General features: G+C 41.3%; 1 protein-coding gene across 1 annotated transcript in view; it reads left to right on the forward strand.

Annotated features, from left to right (window-relative positions):
- The window catches only part of KIF1B (kinesin family member 1B), a 128,743-nt gene that overhangs the window by 46,567 nt on the left and 61,422 nt on the right, over nucleotides 1–20,754 (forward strand). The window contains 9 exon segments of the mRNA XM_054691207.1: nucleotides 98–149; nucleotides 152–275; nucleotides 1,110–1,221; nucleotides 2,265–2,342; nucleotides 3,022–3,087; nucleotides 7,061–7,136; nucleotides 7,835–7,913; nucleotides 8,499–8,641; nucleotides 12,697–12,830. Of these exon segments, the coding sequence (XP_054547182.1) occupies nucleotides 98–149; nucleotides 152–275; nucleotides 1,110–1,221; nucleotides 2,265–2,342; nucleotides 3,022–3,087; nucleotides 7,061–7,136; nucleotides 7,835–7,913; nucleotides 8,499–8,641; nucleotides 12,697–12,830 (864 nt within the window).

Here is a 20,754-nt window from a genome sequence, read left to right on the forward strand (position 1 = left end):
GGCCCATGACCTCGAACTGTAGCGTTTCTAATAAAAGTTTTTAGAAGTAATTTAATGTATATGGATTTTTTTCCTGAACTGTAATATTTGTTCTCAGGTGAGCTACATGGAAATTTACTGTGAAAGAGTTCGAGATTTGCTGAATCCAAAAAAAAGGGTAATTTGCGTGTGCGGGAGCACCCTCTTCTTGGCCCGTACGTGGAGGACCTCTCGAAGTTGGCGGTCACTTCCTACACGGACATCGCCGACCTCATGGATGCTGGCAACAAGGCCAGGTAGGGCAGGAAGAGGCGCATCAGCAAGGTCTCTGGCACGTCTCGAGGCCAGTTGTTCCTGGCTAAGGATTTGAGACGCCGTCTGCAGCTACTCAGGCTGCATGCTGGAGCAGGAGGGGCTTCAGCACATTAAGCATCTTTCTTTTTATCAAAACAACACACTGCTGGCCTCCCCAGTGGCGCAGCGGTTGAGCACTGGGTTGCGAAGCTGCCCGCAGCCTCTGCAGTGCTGGTTCGATTCCCGGCTGCTCCTCAGCCACTGGAGGAGGGTCCCACATGGCGCGCAGACCTCTCCTGCCGCCCGCTGCTCCCCGCTGCAGTGTACTTCAGTCTGCCTGCTCTGCTCCCCGCTCTGGCTCTGGTGAATTCTCTCACCCTCCCGTGCTTCTGACTGTACCCAGTGCTTGTATAAATAAATAAATAAATCTTAAAAAAAAAACACACTGCTGAGACACCTAGAACTTTCATTAAGTTTTATCGTGAGGATTTGATCAAGTCTTGGCTAAATGGTCATCATCGTGTGCTTTTGGTTCTAATTGATTCAGCAATAAATGAGCATCCAATAAAGAATAAAAAGTAAATGCCTCACTGATTCCTAAAGGGACAACTGAAGTATGAAGCATGATTCTGATGGGGCGCCTTTGGGGTCGGAGGATAACTTGATGGTCCCCAGATAAGGTGTATTGAGTGCGATTGTGTAAGTGACAGCCTTGCGGCCTGTGAAAGCGGTTAAAGCTCTCGCTTGTGATTGTTAGGTCTATAATGTGGAAACTGCTGTCATTTTCATTTCCTTCTTAAGAATACCATTGTCATGTGATCGCCGTCTTTCTGTAGGACGGTGGCAGCTACCAACATGAACGAGACCAGCAGCCGTTCCCATGCTGTGTTCACCATTGTTTTCACCCAGAAGAAGCAGGATACAGAGACCAACCTTTCCACCGAGAAGGTAGGAGAACTGCAGTCTCTGGGCCTGAGTTGTGAAGGATGGGAATTTTCAGAAAATCCCTCTTGCTCTCTATGTTGTGTGGAAGGGAGGAAAGTGGCCCTTTCCTTCATAGGCTGTGTTTTATGTCTTCTGCTGATCATTTTTATTCCCTCTAAACCACTTCTGAGCATGGGTTCTTAAGTAAAACTGCAGAACAAAAAATGAGGTTAATGGGCCTCTCTGGTGGTGCAGCTGGTTGAGCACAGCGCTGTGAAGCTGTCTGCAGCCTCTGCAGCATGTGTTCGATTCCCAACTGGCCAGGGAGCTACCCACATGGCACGGCAGACCTCTCCTGTCTCGCCCACTGCTCCCCTCAGCAGTGCTTTCAGTCCGCCTGCCTGTTCTGCTCCCTGCTCTGTCTCTGGTGAGTCTTCTCACCCTCCCATGCCTCTGGTCTGTATCCCCAGCTCGTGTATAAATAAAAAAAAATAAATCTTAAAAAAAAAAAAAAAAAAAGAAAGAAAATGAGGTTAAGATGTGGCACAAGGGACTGAGACACAACCTATGAAGCTGTCTGCAGCCACTGAAGCACGAGTTCAATCCCCGGCCAGGGAGCTGACCCACATGGCACAGCAGACATCTCCTGTCTCACCTGCTGCTCCCTCAGCAGTGGACTTCAGTCAGTCTGCCTGTTCTGTTCCCCACTCTGTCTCCGGTAAATCCTCTTACCCCCCACACCTCTGGCCTGACAACTGTATGCATAAATAAGTAAATCTTTAAAAAAAAAGAAAAAATAACTCAAAACTTTGCAGTGTATGGAAGAGCACTTATTTATTCTAAAATTGCTTCCTTTGAACCATACTAGTTGCCATGAACTTTTGTGCTGTTCTTTAAATTGACTGTAGTATGTTGTCTTCTTATACCACCTAGGAGTCCTAGGTAACCATTTTAGTCTTCTCCATGCCTTCATCTTTTAATTTCCTCCCTTTACATGTTTTTTGTTTTTCCCCCTATTTCTGCCTTGCTTATTTTCGAATTGTGCCAGTGTTGTTTTCCTTTATCAGGTCAGTAAAATCAGCTTGGTGGATCTAGCAGGAAGCGAACGAGCTGACTCAACTGGTGCCAAAGGGACTCGATTAAAGGTATTTATCCTACCAAATCGATGAGAGTCCCATAGCACAGGTCAGCAAACCATAGCCAGTAGGCAAATCTGGCTGCCTGCCTGTTTCTGTAAATGTAATCTGGACACAGCTCATCTGTGGCTGCCCTCCTATCCAGTGGTGCAGGGCTGGGCAATTGTGACAGAGACCAGGTAGCCCACAAAGCTTTTACAGAAAAACTTTGCTGACTCTGATCTGTGACTTCAGTAAAAGGACATGTTATGTAACATGGTAGTTCAGGAGGACCTCATGGTCAAGGTGAGGATTGAGTTGTATTTTGAAGAACAGGCAGGACTTGGCTAGGTGGAATTAAGAGACAGTGGTGGGGAAGGAAGTGTGGCTCCAGGTGTGAGGGCGCGCATGCCCTTGTCCAGAGATGGCACTTAACAGGGCCAGAAGTGCCTTGCTGGTAAGTTGTGTGAAGAAGGCTCCAGTTGTAGGTTTTTTCAGCACAAGTTTCTTGAAGGTACTTCAAGACTCCCCTGACGACATGCTTGGAAAGGAGGAGGAAAGATTGAGGATTAAAGACGCTTTAGGACTTGTGGTCACCAATGCCAAATAAAATTCGCCTGTGGCTGATTGGATCTTATGTCTTAATGTATGATGCGTCAACAGTAGAAAATCTTCCTCCTAATTCTTTCATGTTTGGTATTGATTTCAGGAAGGAGCGAACATTAATAAGTCTCTCACAACTTTGGGCAAAGTCATTTCCGCCTTGGCAGAGGTGGTAAGTGCCATGCACCCATCGTGGGTGGGTGGAGGGTGGGTCCAGCAGGCTGCCTGGCAGGATTTTATGTTCCTGTAGGAATACTGGCCTTTCTCCTTTTGGAACTTTTCAGATAAGATACTCGCTTTGACTTGTACTGAAAGGAAAAGAGATTAAGGAGAAGGAAGTAAACATAGACCGATGAAGGTTAGAGCAAAGCCTAAGGTGTGACTGAGGTTTGAATACTTTATTCTGATGTTCTCAGGATAAAATTTTATTTTATTGTTTTTAATCAAATTTTTTTGTTTTACATTCATTTTCATAACTGGATTTTGGGGAGGCCCAGGTCACACCTCAGCGTGTGCACAGGCCTCCCTTGCCACCACCAGCGCTCCAGTGCCCTCCTGTGTGACCCCACCAAACTAAGTTATTTTTGTTGTGTTTTGCCAGTTTATATTCTTTCTTTATATTCTACCAGTGAGTGAAAGCATCTGGTAATTGTCTTTCACTTTATGACTGACTTCACTTCACGAGTCCCCTCTTGAGATCCCTCCATTTTGTCCCAACAGTCACTATTTAGAAGCCAAGTCTGCTCCACTGAGTGTGTAGTATAATTTCTTCATCCAGCCATCTGTCTGTCTGTCGCTGATTGGGGGATGGGGCAGTATTACAGTCTTTGGAGAGTTTTATTCTTTCCTATTCCTTAACAGTGGAACCCTAAGATGGAAATAATTTTTACAGAAGAGACTGCATTATTTAGCCTAGAAGTTAAGGAAGTATTAATCATTCTGTGCACTAAATTATTTCAGAACTTCAGTTTTCCCTAAAAGAATTAAATGCTTTCTTGTTTGTCTCTGAGAAGTCATTTTCAATTTATGACATAAAATTTAAACCAGTTATTTCCTATGCTTATGTTGTGTTCTCATTCTCTCTTTTAAATGCTTTCATCTGTAGGATAACTGCACCAGCAAGGTACGGTGGGATTTGTAGAAATGAACTAGCTGCAGAAACTTTTCGATGATTTTAAATCCTCAGAGGATGTGTGGAAGCATCATAGTAGTAATAAAACCTCCAGAAAGCTTTTTGCCATTTGTTTTGTGGCTCTGAAATTTAGACTTGCTGTTTAGAGTGACCATGAATCATGAGGTTTCACACCAACATTAATTTTCAGGAACACGATGTGATTTGGGGAAGGAATTCAGAATAAAGGAACAAGAGTGAAATTTGAGGAAGTGTTTGTACCGTATGATCTTGCATGTCTCTCCTAGTGATCCGCAGGACTGGCACTTCCAGTGTCCTGGATACCTGGAAGTGTGATGGAGATATGTCTTAGGGCACCATTCTAAACAGACCTGGCTTCTTGACATCATTAGTATGTTTTTCTTAAGCCTCTTTGTATTATCTGTCCTTATTTCTTACCATGAAAAGTCATAGATTATTTAAATTGTTTAAAAACAGTTTTTTCTACTCTTTGGTTATACCTAAAACATATTATTTGCTCCCTTTTTTAAATCTAAATACCATAGATTTTTCTGTTTCTTATATTTCAATATAGACACCAAACTGTAGAGGTGGCTTCTACGTGACTGATGGAGCCCCCGGCAGTCTGTTCTGAGTCACATGAGTAGAACTGGGACTGTGGCAGCCTCTGCACTGAGATGCTTTAGGCTGATATTTTCAAATATGTGGATTTATTGATTTTCTGCTTCCACACACACACACACACACACACAAATGCCCTTTTTCTGTTTTTCTCTGTTAATTAGAAAAATCTGCCTTTGATTTAAAATATCCCACCTGCTCTTTGCTATTATATACGTGTGACTCTCCCTCGCATAGCTAATCTGGGTCCCAGAACCAGGAAGACTCAAAACTTGGTGATCCTCCAGCGTGTCCATCTGCCCGCCTGATAGCGCCCGTGTCAAACAGGGAGAGTCTCATGTGTTCATCCGTGTATCTCCCACATGACTGTGCCACAATCATGGTTCACACATGGTTTTTATAATCATTTTTATTAACTACTGTTTAGTACTTTGCATTGATTTCATAACTATAACATCAAAATAAATTTTATTTTTTTTATAAAACAACATTTTTGGCGAATTAAGATATATTATTTCCAGTGGGGATCGATAAGAATCAGGATTTTACCTTTCACACTTAATAGTGTTTCTTTTTAGAGAGGTCAATGATCTAAGTAAAGCTTTTCTGTAACTACGGAAAAGCTTTTCTGTAACTAAAAAAAACTATGAATGTGAGAACAGATCAGTTTGTATAAGAGAACAAATAGAAAAGAAATGGCTAAAACTCTGGGGTATTTTCCAATGGAAAGATTGAAGTTCTACTTCTGCTTCTTCACTTAGCTAGCCCTTCTTAATTTAGTCTAATTGACAAATATGAAAATAAAACATCTTTGGCAAGCCGACACACTTATTTTCGCAGTGCCGTGTGCAGTTACTGCACTGGTGTCCTCCGAATCTTGCAGTATCTCAGCACTAGCCATGGGCAGAGCGGAGCGTGTAGGTGTGTTGGGAGCTAGCAAGGAATAAATGCAGGCCTCGAGGATTTTGTAGCTGGGTAGCTGGGCCCTACCAAGCCATGAATGAGTGAGAGGGTTAAACTCTCTGTAGAGGTCTGTATAATTTAGAAATAGAAACTGCTATTGGAAGTGACTTTCTGATTGGTAGAATGAGTGTTTGTGGGGAGAGTAGGAGGAGATGGAATTTGCCTACTTCTTTTCTCACCAAATCAGAGGTCGGTGGCCTAGTGCTCCTTTTCTAAATACTCTGCTTTTGCAAGAAGATTGTCCCTAATTTAGCGTCAGATTATACCAGGAGTAGATTATAAAACAGCCAATTGCTGGGGAGATGTTTATCAGTGAACCCTGGCTTTCCTCCTAGTAAGCCTCTTTAATTACAGGATGGTAGTCAGCCAGCAGATACTAGGCGTTATCTGCAGAGCATTTACATTGATTTCACTTTTAAAGATATAATTTCCTCCACTTCAGCTCTGGCTTTGCTTTGGTGCCTTTTGCTTTATGAGAAGAGTCACAGGAAGAGCAGTTTGAGAGTTTGAGTAGACTCGTGACGTGTCGAAAATTCATTTTGCAGTCTTTAGTCTCCATTAGCAAATCACATCTCTTTCTTAGAGCTTTTCACGTTGAATACTAACACCAGTGGTTGAATTTATCTGAGAAAGAACCAAATGTGTAGTATTTTACAAGAGTTACTTAGGTAGGTGTCAACCCACTCATCTGATAACGTAGTGGTTCCTATGTCAGTCCATTAACTGAATGACTCGCTTCTTCACCTTGGAGAGGATTCATGTTTGCCTTCTGCAAAAATGAGAATTACTGTCGGAGATTGCATTTTGGCTAATATTAAGGAATGATTGTTAATTTTGTTAAGTGTGATAATCATCTTGTAGTTACTTTTTTTGAAAGTCCCACTCTGTTAGATGTGTACCTGGAGTATTAATAGGGGAAGTGTTGGCTTTGCTCTAAAACATTATCAGCTGTAAAAGACCTGACATGGACATGTTATTAGGCAATGGTACTTATCGATGCTAAATTTCTTGAATTTAGTAATTGAACTGTGACTGCGTAAGGGAGTGGCTGTATTTCCTGAAGCGTTTAGGGGTAAAAGAGCATGATATCTGCAGTTTACTCCAAAATGGTTCAGGAAGACAAAATGTGAAGTCTTTGAGGGATAATTGAAAGGTGATTGACAAGATATTGCAAATGGTTGAAACTACACAATGGATGTATCGTTTACTCTCCACTGTGGTGTGTCATTCATTCATTTTTCAAAAATGAAATATAAAAGGAAAAAATTATTACATGAGCTTTGGATATTGTGAAGCATTTACACTGTGGGTGTGGGATTTCATCAGTGGTGGGGTTTTATGTACTTGGGAATTTTCAGATTGGCTTGCCTTTCATGGGAATATTTTTCCTCCCTAAGAACGCTACAAGACATTTCTTTCTCTTTGATAGAGTAAGAAGAAGAAGAAGACGGATTTTATTCCCTACAGGGATTCTGTACTTACTTGGCTCCTTCGAGAAAATCTAGGTAGGCTGACCATGGGTGTGTAATTAGCGTTTAAAGCTGTTACCAGCTATCTTTTGTTGTTAACCATCCTGTGTCTGTTTTGGAGAAGAATCATCTCGCCTGTCCATGTTACTGGCTTGAGCGCTCCTTTCCTTTTTCATTTTTACTCTTGACTTAATCTGGTTGAATTCACTCTCACAGTCATATTTTCGCCCATATTCTGTTGTCTTCAGAACATGAGCTTCGGGCATAATGGGCTTCCTGCCACACCCCTGCTCCAAACAATTGGTCCTTCTTCCGTTGTGAAAATCCCACGCTCCTGTAGGGGCATAGCATCCAGCATCATCTGCCTCTTACTCCTTTTTAGCTGATGCTGTTGCACCTCCCTGTCACTGCCCTTCCTTCAGTCACTGCCCTTTAGCCCCTTTCTCTCCCCTTGCTGGGAAGAAGGGAGTCATCTGGTGTCAAGTGCTGCTGCCTGAAGGAGCACCCACTAGGAGCCATGTGGGTGGGATGGCTGGGGTCCTGCCAGGAGGGGGTTCAGGAAAGCGGGAAGAGGGAAACTGAACACAGTAGACTGGACGCTGACAGTGAGTATGCCAGAGCCTGGCACGGTGATGGTCAAGGATTTTGACTAAATTCTGGGATCCAGGGTTGTGCTGTTTGATTTGACATAGCCAGTGAAATTCTTTTTGAGATGGTCGTGCTCATCCTTATAGGAGGCAATTCTCGGACTGCGATGGTGGCGGCACTGAGCCCCGCAGACATCAACTACGACGAGACCCTGAGCACTCTGAGGTACTGAGCAGGGTCTGCATGGATTTGCTGGTGCCGTGGGGCACTTCACATGGGGAGCAAGCTGTCCCTCCCATAGCGGGGGAGGCCTGGGAGAAAGGATTTTTATTATAACAAAATTTGCCTGTTTATGGTCGTCAGTTTCATTGAGCAAGGCGGGAACCTTTTCATAGGAAAGTCTTTAAAATGGAGATTTTGGATAACTTTTAGATAATAATAAATGTTTCTTATAACATTCATTTTTATAAAAGGAAGTGTCCTTTTTGTGCTGTTTGTCACAGAAATATTTGGGGCATTAAAAAGTAATACAATTATGAATATATGTAACAGTAAAAAGATAACTGCCAGAAAGTTCCCTGGAGTATTTCTGTAAAGAGTAGTTTCTGTGTCTGCAAATCAGTAAGTCATCTGAGCCTTTTTTCTCAGATTTAGAAAATACTACAAAGCTTTCAACAATTATATTACTCTTAAGACTCATAAAATGTGTAACTGTTCAAGCTGTTTGATTTAGAAATAATGGAATATTAGTTGTGAGAAGTAGAGCATCTAGGTGATGGGTCAGAGAATGAATTTTCTTTTTGGATCTAGATACGCAGATCGTGCAAAACAAATCAAATGCAATGCTGTTATCAACGAGGACCCCAACGCCAAGCTGGTTCGTGAATTAAAGGAGGAGGTGACACGCCTGAAGGACCTTCTCCGTGCTCAGGGCCTGGGCGACATTATTGACAGTAAGTGACCAGAGGGTCAGCACAGATTCCACTGCTCTGCTCAGCAGATTCGCACATTTAGATTTAAGGAACTCAGTGAAGCTAGGTGGTCGAGGAGGGTGTTTTTTGTTTTTGTTTATCCTCTTCTTAGAAGCCAAAGAAAATAATCTCAGAATTTCTTTATGTAGTAATTGCCAGTTATTCATTTGAACCCATGAAACTTTAAAACATGAATATGTCATTGCTTGTGTTTTTATTACATTTCTATTTGAAGTTTATTTGAAATGTTAACTTAGTGAGAAATTTAATCACTTCATAAAAATGTTTCTTATAATTTTGGTTTTCGCTCATGGGTTTCTCTGGATTAATGCAATGACAGCAATACATAGGCAAGACACCCACCGCTCCAGTCTCCTTTCAGATAAGGTCAGGGTGGCTTCCCTCCTGCCAAATGGCTGCAGCCCCTAACCCACTTCCTATGAACACATGAAGGGGAAAATATACAACTCTGAACAAGTTCAAAAATTAGACCTCCAGAAAGCATTGTTTTACAGTGTTGTCTTTAAATGAATCTTTTTTTTCAACATTTAGTGATTTGCCTATGTAATGTCTACTGAGAAATTCAATTAACTAGAGTACACTACATTATTCAGATAGGATAATGTATGGATTTATTTAATAAAGCATTTTGATTTTTTATTGTAAAATATATCGTTTAGCATTCTAATAAGATTTTCAAGACCTTTTCTAGTTTAATTCTTACTGATGAGCATCTCAGTTTCCATGAATACATTTTGTAAAATGATATTTTCTGTGTTAATTTTTTCATCTTCCCAAATGCCAAATACTGCCCTGTTCCCTCTCTGTGTCACTGCTGAATCTGAACTCTGACCCTTCTTGTGTTTTCCTCCTGCTTACCTCCAGTTGATCCATTGATCGATGATTACTCTGGAAGTGGAGGCAAATGTGTGTATTTCATGCATTGGTTATTTCCAGTACTCTGACTTGCTAACCTGCCTCTGCTGGATCAGCCTTAAAATGAGCTTTGCATGCCAGCAATCCTGACAGAGAAATCCCAGACAGAGCATATTGTAGATTCAGAAATGATCCTATTTTTGCCCTTTTCCACTTAGCACAGCAATCATGGCTGAATTTCAGTTTGTGGCTTGAATAAAATTGAGAGGCTGAAAGTCTCTGGCTGTTTCTACTCTTCAGTTTTTCCATTTATATGACTAAACTGAATCCAAAGTCATGGGTGATGATCGGAGTGTTTATGGCAGCTCATGTTCTTGGGCATGCAGTCCACACCAGGCCCTGGTCTGGGCACTGGGGCATATTATCTCCTTTAACCCTGTCACTGACTGAAAAGGTCCCAATAGGCCCATTTTACCACTAGGAACACTGCAGCTGAGATTGGGTCAGATTGGTTAGTATAATTCAGAGCCCTTGCATTGAATCATTTAATCATTATTACACCTTTTTTTTTCCCTCCCTGTGAGATTCTTCAGGGTATGAACATTTAATAGAAAAATCCTTTTTAAATTAACTATGTAATTTCTGAGCCTTAATATATATATATATAATTAAAAACAACCACTTCCAGGGGCCTCCCTGGTGGCGCAAGGGGTTAAGTCCCAGCACTATGAAGCTATCGACAGCCACTGCAGCATGAGTTTGATCCCCAGCCAGGGAGCTAACCCATATGGCGCAGCAGACCTCTTCTGTCTTGCCTGATGCTCCCCTCAGCAGTGTATTTCAGTAGATCCACCTGTTTTGCTCCCGACTCTGTCTCTGGTGAATCTTCTCACCCCTACCCCACACCCCTGGCCTACATCCAGCTCTTGTATGCATAAATAAGTAAAATAAATCTTAAAAACAACCAACCAACCACTTCCAGCTAGCCACACAATCCATGATTGAATAACTCTGACTGTTTCCTTAGCACTCAGCCCTGCTTATGCCAAATTGGTTTCCTCTGCACTTGGGGCCTCATTTTATTTTATGGTTAGGTAAATATCCCCCCCTTTCTATAAAATACAAATTAAATTTTAAAAACTTGGATGTCTCAAATGTGTTCTTGAAATGAGGACCTTTTATAAAGGATCGCACCTCATTATTTCTTCTATATAGATGAAGTTGATGAGGAAATCATTTCTTACCCTTTAAGATTGTTCATCAAGGAATTATCTTCAGTGAAAAATCTTGATTTTTATGGGTGAAGTTTGGGATTTTTACTGCTGTGTCAGCTTCTGTAGTCGGTAGTTCACAGGGCATGTGAGGAGACACGTAGGAGAAACAGCCACGGCTGTTGTGACGAGCCTGGGCCTCGAGGACACTGTCACCTTGGGCTGCAGAGGGACTCTTGGACTGGAAGGGCTCTGTCTGAGATTTCCAAAGCTGACCGAAGCTGGTGGGGACAGGCACCCTCTTGCTCTGCGTCTGCGCTTCAGCTGGTGCTGCCGCCTGCCGCCTGGCTCTTCTCCGAGCAGTTGCGGTGTCTCCCTAAGCGTGCATGACTGAGCCTCAATGCTGTGTTCAAGCAGGAAAACAGCCGTGGCTATTTCAGAATTTCATTTTTGATCCACTGCTCTTGATCCCTTTTAGGACTTGCATGTGTCCATTGGACCTTCTGAACTCCATCCATCCTACTTTTCCCCACCTTGCTGGCATCACCTGGTGGCTAATTATTTGCTCCAGTTCCCATCACCCTTTTAAAACTTGCTTGTTTTCCTATGTTCTGTATTTGCAGATGGTGGTTTTCAAACTGTCTTGAAGCAACCACTGATTTTAAGGGGCTTCAAGAACTGACTCTAAGTAGAGATAAATAGACCTAGAAAGAGCTAACATTTTCCCAGCTATTTATATTGACTTATATGTCGTTTAAGGAAAACTTACTTAGTTTTGATACGAGTTATAAGCAATGTAAAATTTCTCAAATAGTAAGAATGAGCTAATTTTAAAGGTCTGTAGCAACAGCTATGGCTGTGTCTTGTCTGGGCAGGATGACTAATGATGGAAAGCACAGATAGCAAAACAATAAATTTCATTGCTTGTGCCTCTTCTCACCAAATAAAAACAAAATTTGCAGTTCTACTAAGAACCTTCATAAATGAAAGTATATTCCCAAGACTTGCATTTGTACTGGGAACTAGGCTTACCACCAGTCTCCTGGTCATACTATTAGGCAAAGCAAGAGCCTTATTTAATTAGCAGATAATCAGCCAAAATATTTGCTTGCTCTGATAGATGAACATAAACTACACAAAATTCATTAATTTGCAGTTGTTCTTCCCTGCTGAGGTAAACAGTAGGCCCTGAGTTCTTAACCGAGATTTACATTAAATTCCTGTGATGCATATATATCAAATTTCTGTGAGATATATATATATATATATATATATATATATGCATGCACACACACTCCTTTATTTTAAAGGCATATTTTAAAATTCCATTTTAGCATATTGAAACATGGTTATACAAAGGGGATTATTATTAAGTGCTGAGATTCTTGTTTCAAATTGTAACCTTTTCTCGGGTAATTTTACTGAATTCCATAAAACGATAGACCGCACTGATAATGTATTATCATCATTTCCCCCTCTAAGTATTACAAACTAGTGGCGATTTAAGAGTGGTGTAAATCTGAAAGCAATGTAGATTTGGAGCCATAAAAGAAATAAAAGAAATGCCATGTGACCGCTTAGGGAGTGTGCCTAAGAGTGGCCTTAACCTCCTGCAGATGTTAACCCAGACTGGGATTTTTTAGACTCCAAATTTAGAAGTGATTCTCAGCCTCTGGGGTCCAGCATTAAAGACAGACATGTTTTAGAACTGCCATCTAGAACGGTTACAATCTGTCGTTATGATGACTGGTCTTTGTCTTGGCGCTTTAATGCTGTCCTTTCTTACACTGGTGTTCCTTCCTGTCTTTTTTTCCCCTCTGCTCCTTTCCCTCTTTTCCACTTTTTCTGCCTTCCCTTCTTTCTATCTCTCAGATCTGAAAGATTTTCAGAACAATAAACATAGGTACTTGCTAGCCTCTGAGAATCAACGCCCTGGCAATTTTTCCACAGCATCCATGGGGTCCCTCAGTTCATCTCCATCTTCCTGCTCACTCAATAGTCAGGTGGGCTTAACATCAGTGAGCAGTATTCAGGAAAGGATCATGTCAACACCTGGAGGAGAAGAAGCCATCGAACGTCTAAAGGTAAGTAATAATTCAGACTGAACACGAGGTAGTTTGTGTGGTGCCACAAGGCAGAATTGGGACTAGGAATCACTGAGGTTTTGGTTCAAGGAAGAATTTTCTCTCCTGTGAAGATGTTCCAGCTGCTTTGTAGGACAGTGTCTTTTGACCAGAAGGCTTGAATCTGACATGACCAGGAGAGAAGGGAGAGGTACGTGGGCAGATCACACAGATAATCTGAGGGAGTTTATAAGCAACAGTGAAATCATTTAGTTGAGATTTTAGGTGAAAGTTGACAAACTGGTTGGAAACATTTGGTTCATTTGAAGATAGAAACTGTGGAGTCAGGCCTCTGTCAGAAAAGTCAGTGCCCAGTTAGACCATGCAGGGAGCCAGGCTTCTGTTGAGTGAAATAAATGCACAATCAAAAGAAAGTTAGAACGTTCAAGTAGCTGCACCAGGCTTATTCAGAGCAAATGTGAAATGATGTTCTGGAAGTTCATAGAAAGTCTTGGACTCCTGTGGTGGCTGCCTGCTCCTGTGTGGGTACACACGGGAGGGGGCACAAGGAGGGCAGGGCAGCTCTGAAGGAACTGGGCACCTGCAGACCTGATTCTGCTCACATGCCCCTCGCGCATCCCACAGCCGCTGCTGATGCCATCCCCGGGGCCAGGCACCCTGGCGGTGATGGCACGCCTGGCCCAGCCCCTTCAGTCCTGAGGGGTAGTCGGCCTCATTGAAGGTGGCGGGTTATTTCGTTTGGGTTTTCAGGTGAGGGTGGAAAAGATTTTATGTGAAGAAAGGGCTTCTGCTTCTAAATCAGCCTCCCTTTACTTCAACACTTTATTCACTTCCACAATGAGGTACTTCAGAAACAAAACTGGTAGTGGGTGAAGCTCTATGAACTACCTGGGAAAGGGAGAGGGAGTGAGCAAGCTTTTCTTAGATGCTGTGGGTCCTGTGAATTATACCTCAATAAAAAAACAAAACCAAAAAATTGCTAAAAAAAAAAAATAAATAACACAAACAGAAGGGTAGTTGCTGCTGCTGTAAAACCACGTGACAAGTGAGGGCAACGTGGCCAGGCCCTGGCGGGAAGCTCTGCGGGTATGTTTTATGGCAAAGGCTCTGGTGATAAGTTTGCTGAGCAGGCGTCTTTTCAGAGCCAAGGAGGAGAGGGGGGCCTCTGTGGGGAGAGTGGGGAACTCTCCCACACATTTTTCTTTGGGGATTTTGAATCTTACTATGTGCTTGTTAAAACCTTAGTATAGAAATGAAATTACACTTTTCTATAACATACATCTTGGTGTAAAAGAAATTCTGCCAAGTCGGACCAACTTAAAATGCTGAATGTTACAAGTCAGGACGTTAACCAGACTCTCTAAGAATTAGGTCACCCGGTGTCTTCCAAGTAGTTTCTAGGGAATAACACTGCCACTGTTCAGACACCGCCCCCCGTGTTGCCTTCCCACCAAAGCCCAAACCAAACCAAACGGTATTACTTTCTCCAGAAAATATAGTTCTCTGTTCTACTTCTCTTTTAAGCCAGCACAAATGGAATCTTCCATTCTCCCTGGCTTTAGAAAATAGCTTTCTGGGGTTTTACATTAAGTCTCAGGTTCTGAACAGAGCGTGGCAGATGCCTTAGTTCCGCTGTTATGTTTGAATGGCGAGAACGGGGCTCTGCAGACCTGCATGTCAATGCTGCGGGCAGAGAGCAGCCCGGGCCCCAGCCAGGCGGCTCGAACATGCTTGAGAATCTCTCATTTGTGGTACTGTTTCATTGCTGAGTGGGAAGGGGCTACACCCCTAAGACATGACAGCACAGGAGGAAAAAGATTTTAATGGAAAACTGTAATAGAGGAGGTTAATTCATTTCCCTCACATTTAGTTTCCCTTTGCTTCTTTTTATTTTTGATCAAAAAAATATTAGTTGGTAGAATCCTTGTACATGGAGCGTAGCTGCTGCTTCACTGAATAGCCCATTTCCATATGGAAACAGCCTGCATTACCCCATCATAAACTCCAAAGGGCCCGCCACAAAGCTCTTGGGCAAAAGTGTGTGCTGTACAATTGCTCTCACTATTTGGTCCTAACTCCTTGATTTGGATCCTAGTTCGATACGGTTTTAAACATGTATCTGCAGCCACAGTGTGGTGACGCTGGTGTTTATTTATCAGCTTGGCATCAAGTCCAGGACTGTGAGTGCCAGTGCTTAGGCTTCGGCTATAAATACCCGCACTTATCAATTCTAGAAGCACCACAGGGAAACGCAGCACTAGGTAGCCTGGAGGCCTCACACTTGGACTGGCTTACGGGACATGCCGTGTCCAGCGCAGTAAAACCGGGGCTGTCTGGTGACTTCAGGGAATGTTCCATTTAATAAGCATTTAACCTTTTAAAATCATAACTTTAACTATATATTTTTTTTTACTTTTTTTTTTATAATAAATTTTATTTTTATATTCCCCATACAATTTCAACCCCCCAATTTTGACCCCAATCCCTCCCCTCCCTCCACCCCCCCCCCAAAAGTGTCTGTGGTTCATAGATTTTTGTTGATTTTGATTTTCACTTTCTTATAGTTATTCATTTTCCTGGTCCCTTATTTAAGTTTTCTCTAGATTCCTGCTATGAGTGAGACCATCCGGTATTTTTCTTTTTCTTTCTGGCTTATTTCGCTGAGCATGATCCCTTCCAGCGCCATCCATGTTACTGCAAATTGCATGTGTTTATCTTTTTTGAATGCTGAGTAATATTCCATGGTATATATGGACCACATCTTCTTGATCCAGTCATCTATTTTTGAGCATTTGGGCTGTTTCCAAAGCTTAGCTATTGTAAATAGTGCTGCTATAAACATAGGGGTGCAGGTGTTCTTTGGAATTGATGTTTCTGTGTCCTTTGGGTAAATACCTAGGAGTGGAATGGCTGGATCATATGGAAGCTCTATGTTTAGTAGGTCCAGAAATCTCCACACAGCTCTCCATAGTGGTTGGACCAGTTTGCACTCCCACCAACAGTGCAGAAGAGTTTCCTTTTTTTCCACACCCTCGCCAACATTTGTCATTGCTAGTTTTTTTAATATGTGCTATTCTCACTGGTGTAAGATGGTATCTCATGGTAGTTTTGATTTGCATTTCCCTGATTACAAGTGATGTTGAACATTTTTTCATATGCCTGTTGGCCATTTGCATTTCCTCTTCAGAGAAGTTTCTTTTTAGCTCTTCTGCCCATTTTTTCACTGGATTATTTTCTTTGTTGTTGTTGAGTCTCATCAGCTCTTTGCAGATTTTTGTGATCAATCCTTTATCATTAGTGTTGTGTGCAAAAATGTTCTCCCAGTTGGTGGGGTTTCTCTTTGTTTTTGTTATTGTCTCTTTTGCTGTGCAGAAGCTCTTTAATTTGATGTAGTCCCAGCTGTTGATCTTTGCCTTCACTATCACTGCTTTGGGTGATGTGTCTGTAAGATGTCTTTGATGTGCAAATCACGTAGTGTGTTCGCCTATATTTCCTTCTATGTATTTTTATGGTTTCAGGTTTTATGTCTAGTTCTTTAATCCATTTTGAATTGGTTTTGTGTATGGTGTGAGGTAGTAGTCAAGCTTCATTCTTTTGCATGTAGCGCCCAGTTTTTCCCCAGCACCATTTATTGAACAGACTTTCTTTGCTCCAATGCATAGTCTTTGCTCCTTTGTCCAATATTAGTTGACCATAAATCTGTGGGTTTATTTCTGGATTTTCTATTCGATTCCATTGGTCTGTGTGTCTGTTCTTGTTCCAATACCATGCAGTTTTGATGATTATGGCTTTGTAGTACAGCCTGAAATCTGGGAGTGTGATGCCTCCATTCCCTTCTTTTTTTTTCAGGAGAGCTTTGGCTATTCGGGGTTATTGGTGATTCCATATGAATTTCATCAATAATTGTTCTATTTCTTGAAGAATAACAGTGAAATTTTTATTGGAATAGCATTGAATCGGTATATTGCTTTTGGTAGGATGCCATTTTAATAATGTTTATTCTTCCAATCCATGAGCAGGGGATGTCTTTCCATTTCTTTGTATCTTCTTCTATTTCTTTTAACAGTGTTTTATAGTTTTCTTTGTAAAGGTCCTTTACCTCTTTTGTTAGATTTATTCCCAAGTATTTGATTTTTTTTGTTTCGATACTAAAGGGGATGGTTTTTTTCATTTCTTCTTCTTCAGATTTATTGTTAGTGTATAGGAAGGCTTCTGACTTTTGCATGTTGATTTTGTATCCTGCCACTTTGCTGAACTGATTGATGAGTTCAATTAGTTTTTCTATGGAGTTTTTGGGGTTCTCTATGTATATTATCATATCATCTGCAAATAGTGATAGTTTGACTTCTTCTTTTCCTATTTGGATTCCTTGTATGTCTTTCTCTTGCCTTATTGCTCTGGCTAGGACTTCCAGTATTATATTGAAAAGCAGTGGTGAGAGTGGACATCCTTGTCTTGTTCCAGATCTTAATGGAATTGCTTTCAGCTTTTCACCATTGAGAATGATACTGGCTGTTGGCTTGTCATAGATGGCCTTTATGATGTTGAGGTATGTTCCTTGTATCCCAGAATTTCAAGGCTTTTATCATGAATGGGTGTTGCACTTTGTCGAAAGCTTTCTCGGCATCTATTGATATTATCATATGGTTTTTATATTTCTTTTTGTTGATGTGTTGGATAACGTTGATTGATTTTCGGATGTTGAACCATCCTTGTGTCCCTGGAATGAATCCTATTTGGTCGTGGTGAATTACCTTATGGATACACTGTTGGATTCTGATAGCTAAAATTTTATTGAGGATTTTTGCATCAGTGTTCATTAGGGAGAATGGCCTATAGTTTTCTTTTTTTGTGTTGTCCTTGTTCGGTTTTGGTATTAGTGTAATGTTGGCTTCATAGAACGTGTTAGGTATTATACCTTCCTTCTCAATTTTTTGGAAGAGTTTGTGAAGGATAGGCACCAATTGTCTCTGAATGTTTGGTAGAATTCATTTGTAAATCCATCAGGTCCTGGGCTTTTGTTTTTGGGGAGGTTTTTGATTACCATTTCAATTTCGCTAATTGTAATTGGTCTGTTTAGGTGTTCTATTTCTTCTTTATCTAGCTTTGGGTGATTGTAGAGTTGTAGGAATTTGTCCATCTCCTCTAGATTGTTGAACTTGTTTCCATATAACTGTTCATAGTAGTTATTAATTATTCTTTTGATTTCTGCTGTGTCCGTTGTGATTTCTCCTCTTTCATTTATTATCCTATTTATTTGTGCTTTCTCCCTTTTTGCCCTTGTGAGCCTGGCTAGGGGTTTATCTATTTTATTTATTTTTTCGAAGAACCAGCTCTTGGTTTCATTGATCTTTTGGATTGTTTTTTTAGTTTCGATTTCATTTATTTCTGCTTTGGTTTTTATGATTTCTTTTCTTCTACTGGTTTTGGGGTTTTTTTGTTGTTCTTTTTCTAGATCTTTGAGCTTCGAGATTAGGTTGTTTCTTTGAGTTTTTCTTGTTTCTTGATGTGAGCATCTATTGCTATATATTTTCCTCTATTACTGCTTTTGCTGCATCCCATACATTTAGGAAATTGGTGTCCTCCTTGTCATTCAATTCAAAGAATTTTTTAATTTCTTCTTTTATCTCCTCGTTAGTCCAGTGGACTTCCAGTAGTGTGGGTTTCAATCTCCACGAGATAGGAGAGTACCTTGCCTTCTTTTTATGGTTTATTTCTAGTTTGATGCCTTCATGGTCAGAAAAGATGGTTGGTATGATTTCAATCTTGGTGTATCTGTTGATGTTTGTCTTGTGCCCCAGTATATGATCGATCCTAGAGAATGATCCGTGTGTGCTTGAGAAAAGTATACTCAGATTTTTTTGGGTTTAGTGTTCTATATATGTCTGTTAAGCCCAAGCACTCAAGATCCTTATTTAGAGCTTTAGTGTCTTTACTTATTTTTTGTCTTGTTGATCTATCCATTGTTGATAGTGGTGTGTTGAAGTCTCCCACTACGTATGTGTTTTCTCTGATGTCTGTTTTCAGAGATGCCAATAGTTGTCTGATATATTTTGGTGCTCCTTCGTTTGGTGAATATATGTTAATGAGTGTTATTTCTTCTTGAAGTATTGTCCCCTTGATCATAATGTATATGACCACTGGGTCTCTTTTTATCTTTTTAAGTTGAAATTTATCTGATATGAGTATAGCTGTTCTGCCTTCTTTTTTTTGGTCCATTGCTTGTAGAATTGTTTTCCATCCTTTAACTTTGAGTCTATTTTTATCTTTTGCAGCTAAATGTGTTTCCTGGAGACAGCAAAAGGTTGGGTTTTGTTTCTTAATCCAGCCTGCAACTCTGTGTCTTTTTATTGAAGAGTTTAGTCCATTTACATTTAGAGTTAGTACTGATATGTTAGCATCTGTATTTGCCATTGTGTTTGTCTTTCCTTTGATTTTATTTATTTATTCTTTTAATAACTTTCTTTGGCCTTCTTTTGTTGTTATTCGTCCCTCTGAGGTTCTGGCTTTAGGACTCCTTGTAGTATTTTTTGGAGTGGGGGTTTAGTCGTAATAAATTCCAGAGTTTCTGTTTGTCTGGGAAGGTCCTTATTCTTTCTTCAAAGAGGAAGGAGAGCTTTGCGGGATAGAGTCTTCTTGGTTGGCATCTGTTTTCTTGGAGTCTGTTGACTATGTCCCTCCACTCTCTCCTTGCCCGTAGTGTTTCTTCAGAGAAGTCTGATGTCAGTCTGATTGGTTACCCTTTGAATATTATCTGTTTCTTCCCTCTTGTTAGTTTCATTATTTTTTCCTTGTCTTGGATGTGTCTTGCTGTATTTTTCCTTTCGTCATGGAAGTTTGGTGTTCTTCTTGCTTCTTGTATATCAATTTTCAGCTCCTTCTTCGCGTTTGGGAAGTTCTCTTCAATTATATCCTTGATATTTTTCTCTGTTCCTACATCTGTCTCCTCTCCTTCTGGGATTCCTATAACTCTTATATTTCCTTTCCTCATGGAGTCAGATAGTTCCCGAAGTCTTTCTTCAGTCTTTTCCCTTCGTACTTCTCCTTCCTTTTCTGTTTTAGTTCTTTTTATTTCTGTGTCTTCAAGAGTACTTATTCGTTCTTCCATTTCATCTATTCTGCTTTCATTGCTTTTCCCAGAGTTCTTTAGCGTCTCCATTAATTCTTTGATCTCCTGCATTTCTTTTACTTCCCTCTTTAGGGACTCAATTTCATTCTTCTGGTCATTAATTATTTTCCCCTTATCATTGTTTTCCTTTATGACTTCTGTCAGTTTTTTAATCACAGCAATTTTAAATTCTCTATCTGGAAGGCTCAGAAGTTCTTCCAAGTTACTGTCGTTGCAATCTGGTAGATGGTTTTCTTTTTGCGGTGTGCTTTTTTGCTGAGGAGTTGCTGGGTTGCATGTGGTTTTTCTACTCCCTACTGCCTGTTTTCTAATTTGCCGTATTCCTTGTGACACTGTGTTGCTGGTACTGGCCGGCATCTTGGGCGACCTTCCCAGCTCACCACTGGCTCCTCTGGGGAACTTCTGCTGGGTTCACAAGTCTCCAGCAAAGAAAGGTCCCTGCTGCAAAATGGCGATGCGAGAACATGCTCCCCTGCACGCCCGGTCTGCTCCAGTGGTGGGTGCTGCTCCCTCTGGGCTGGAACTGCAGGCTAGAAGGCGCCCGGCATGGGCAAGCCTCCCAGCTTACCTCTGTCTCCTCGGTGAGCCTTCTGCTGGGTTTACACAGTCTCCAGCAAAGAAAGGTCCCTGCTGCAAAATGCCGGTGCCAGGACGCGCTCCCCTGCACGCCTGGTCTGCCCCAGCGGTGGGTGCCGCTCCCCTCTGGGCTGGGACTGCAGGCTAGAAGGCGCCCGGCATGGGCAAGCCTCCCAGCTTACCTCTGGCTCCTCGGTCTTAACTACATATATATTTTTT

This window comes from Talpa occidentalis, unplaced genomic scaffold, assembly GCF_014898055.3.
Source record: "Talpa occidentalis isolate TD23 unplaced genomic scaffold, MPIMG_talOcc4v2.1 talOcc4.9, whole genome shotgun sequence".
NCBI lineage: Eukaryota > Metazoa > Chordata > Mammalia > Eulipotyphla > Talpidae > Talpa > Talpa occidentalis.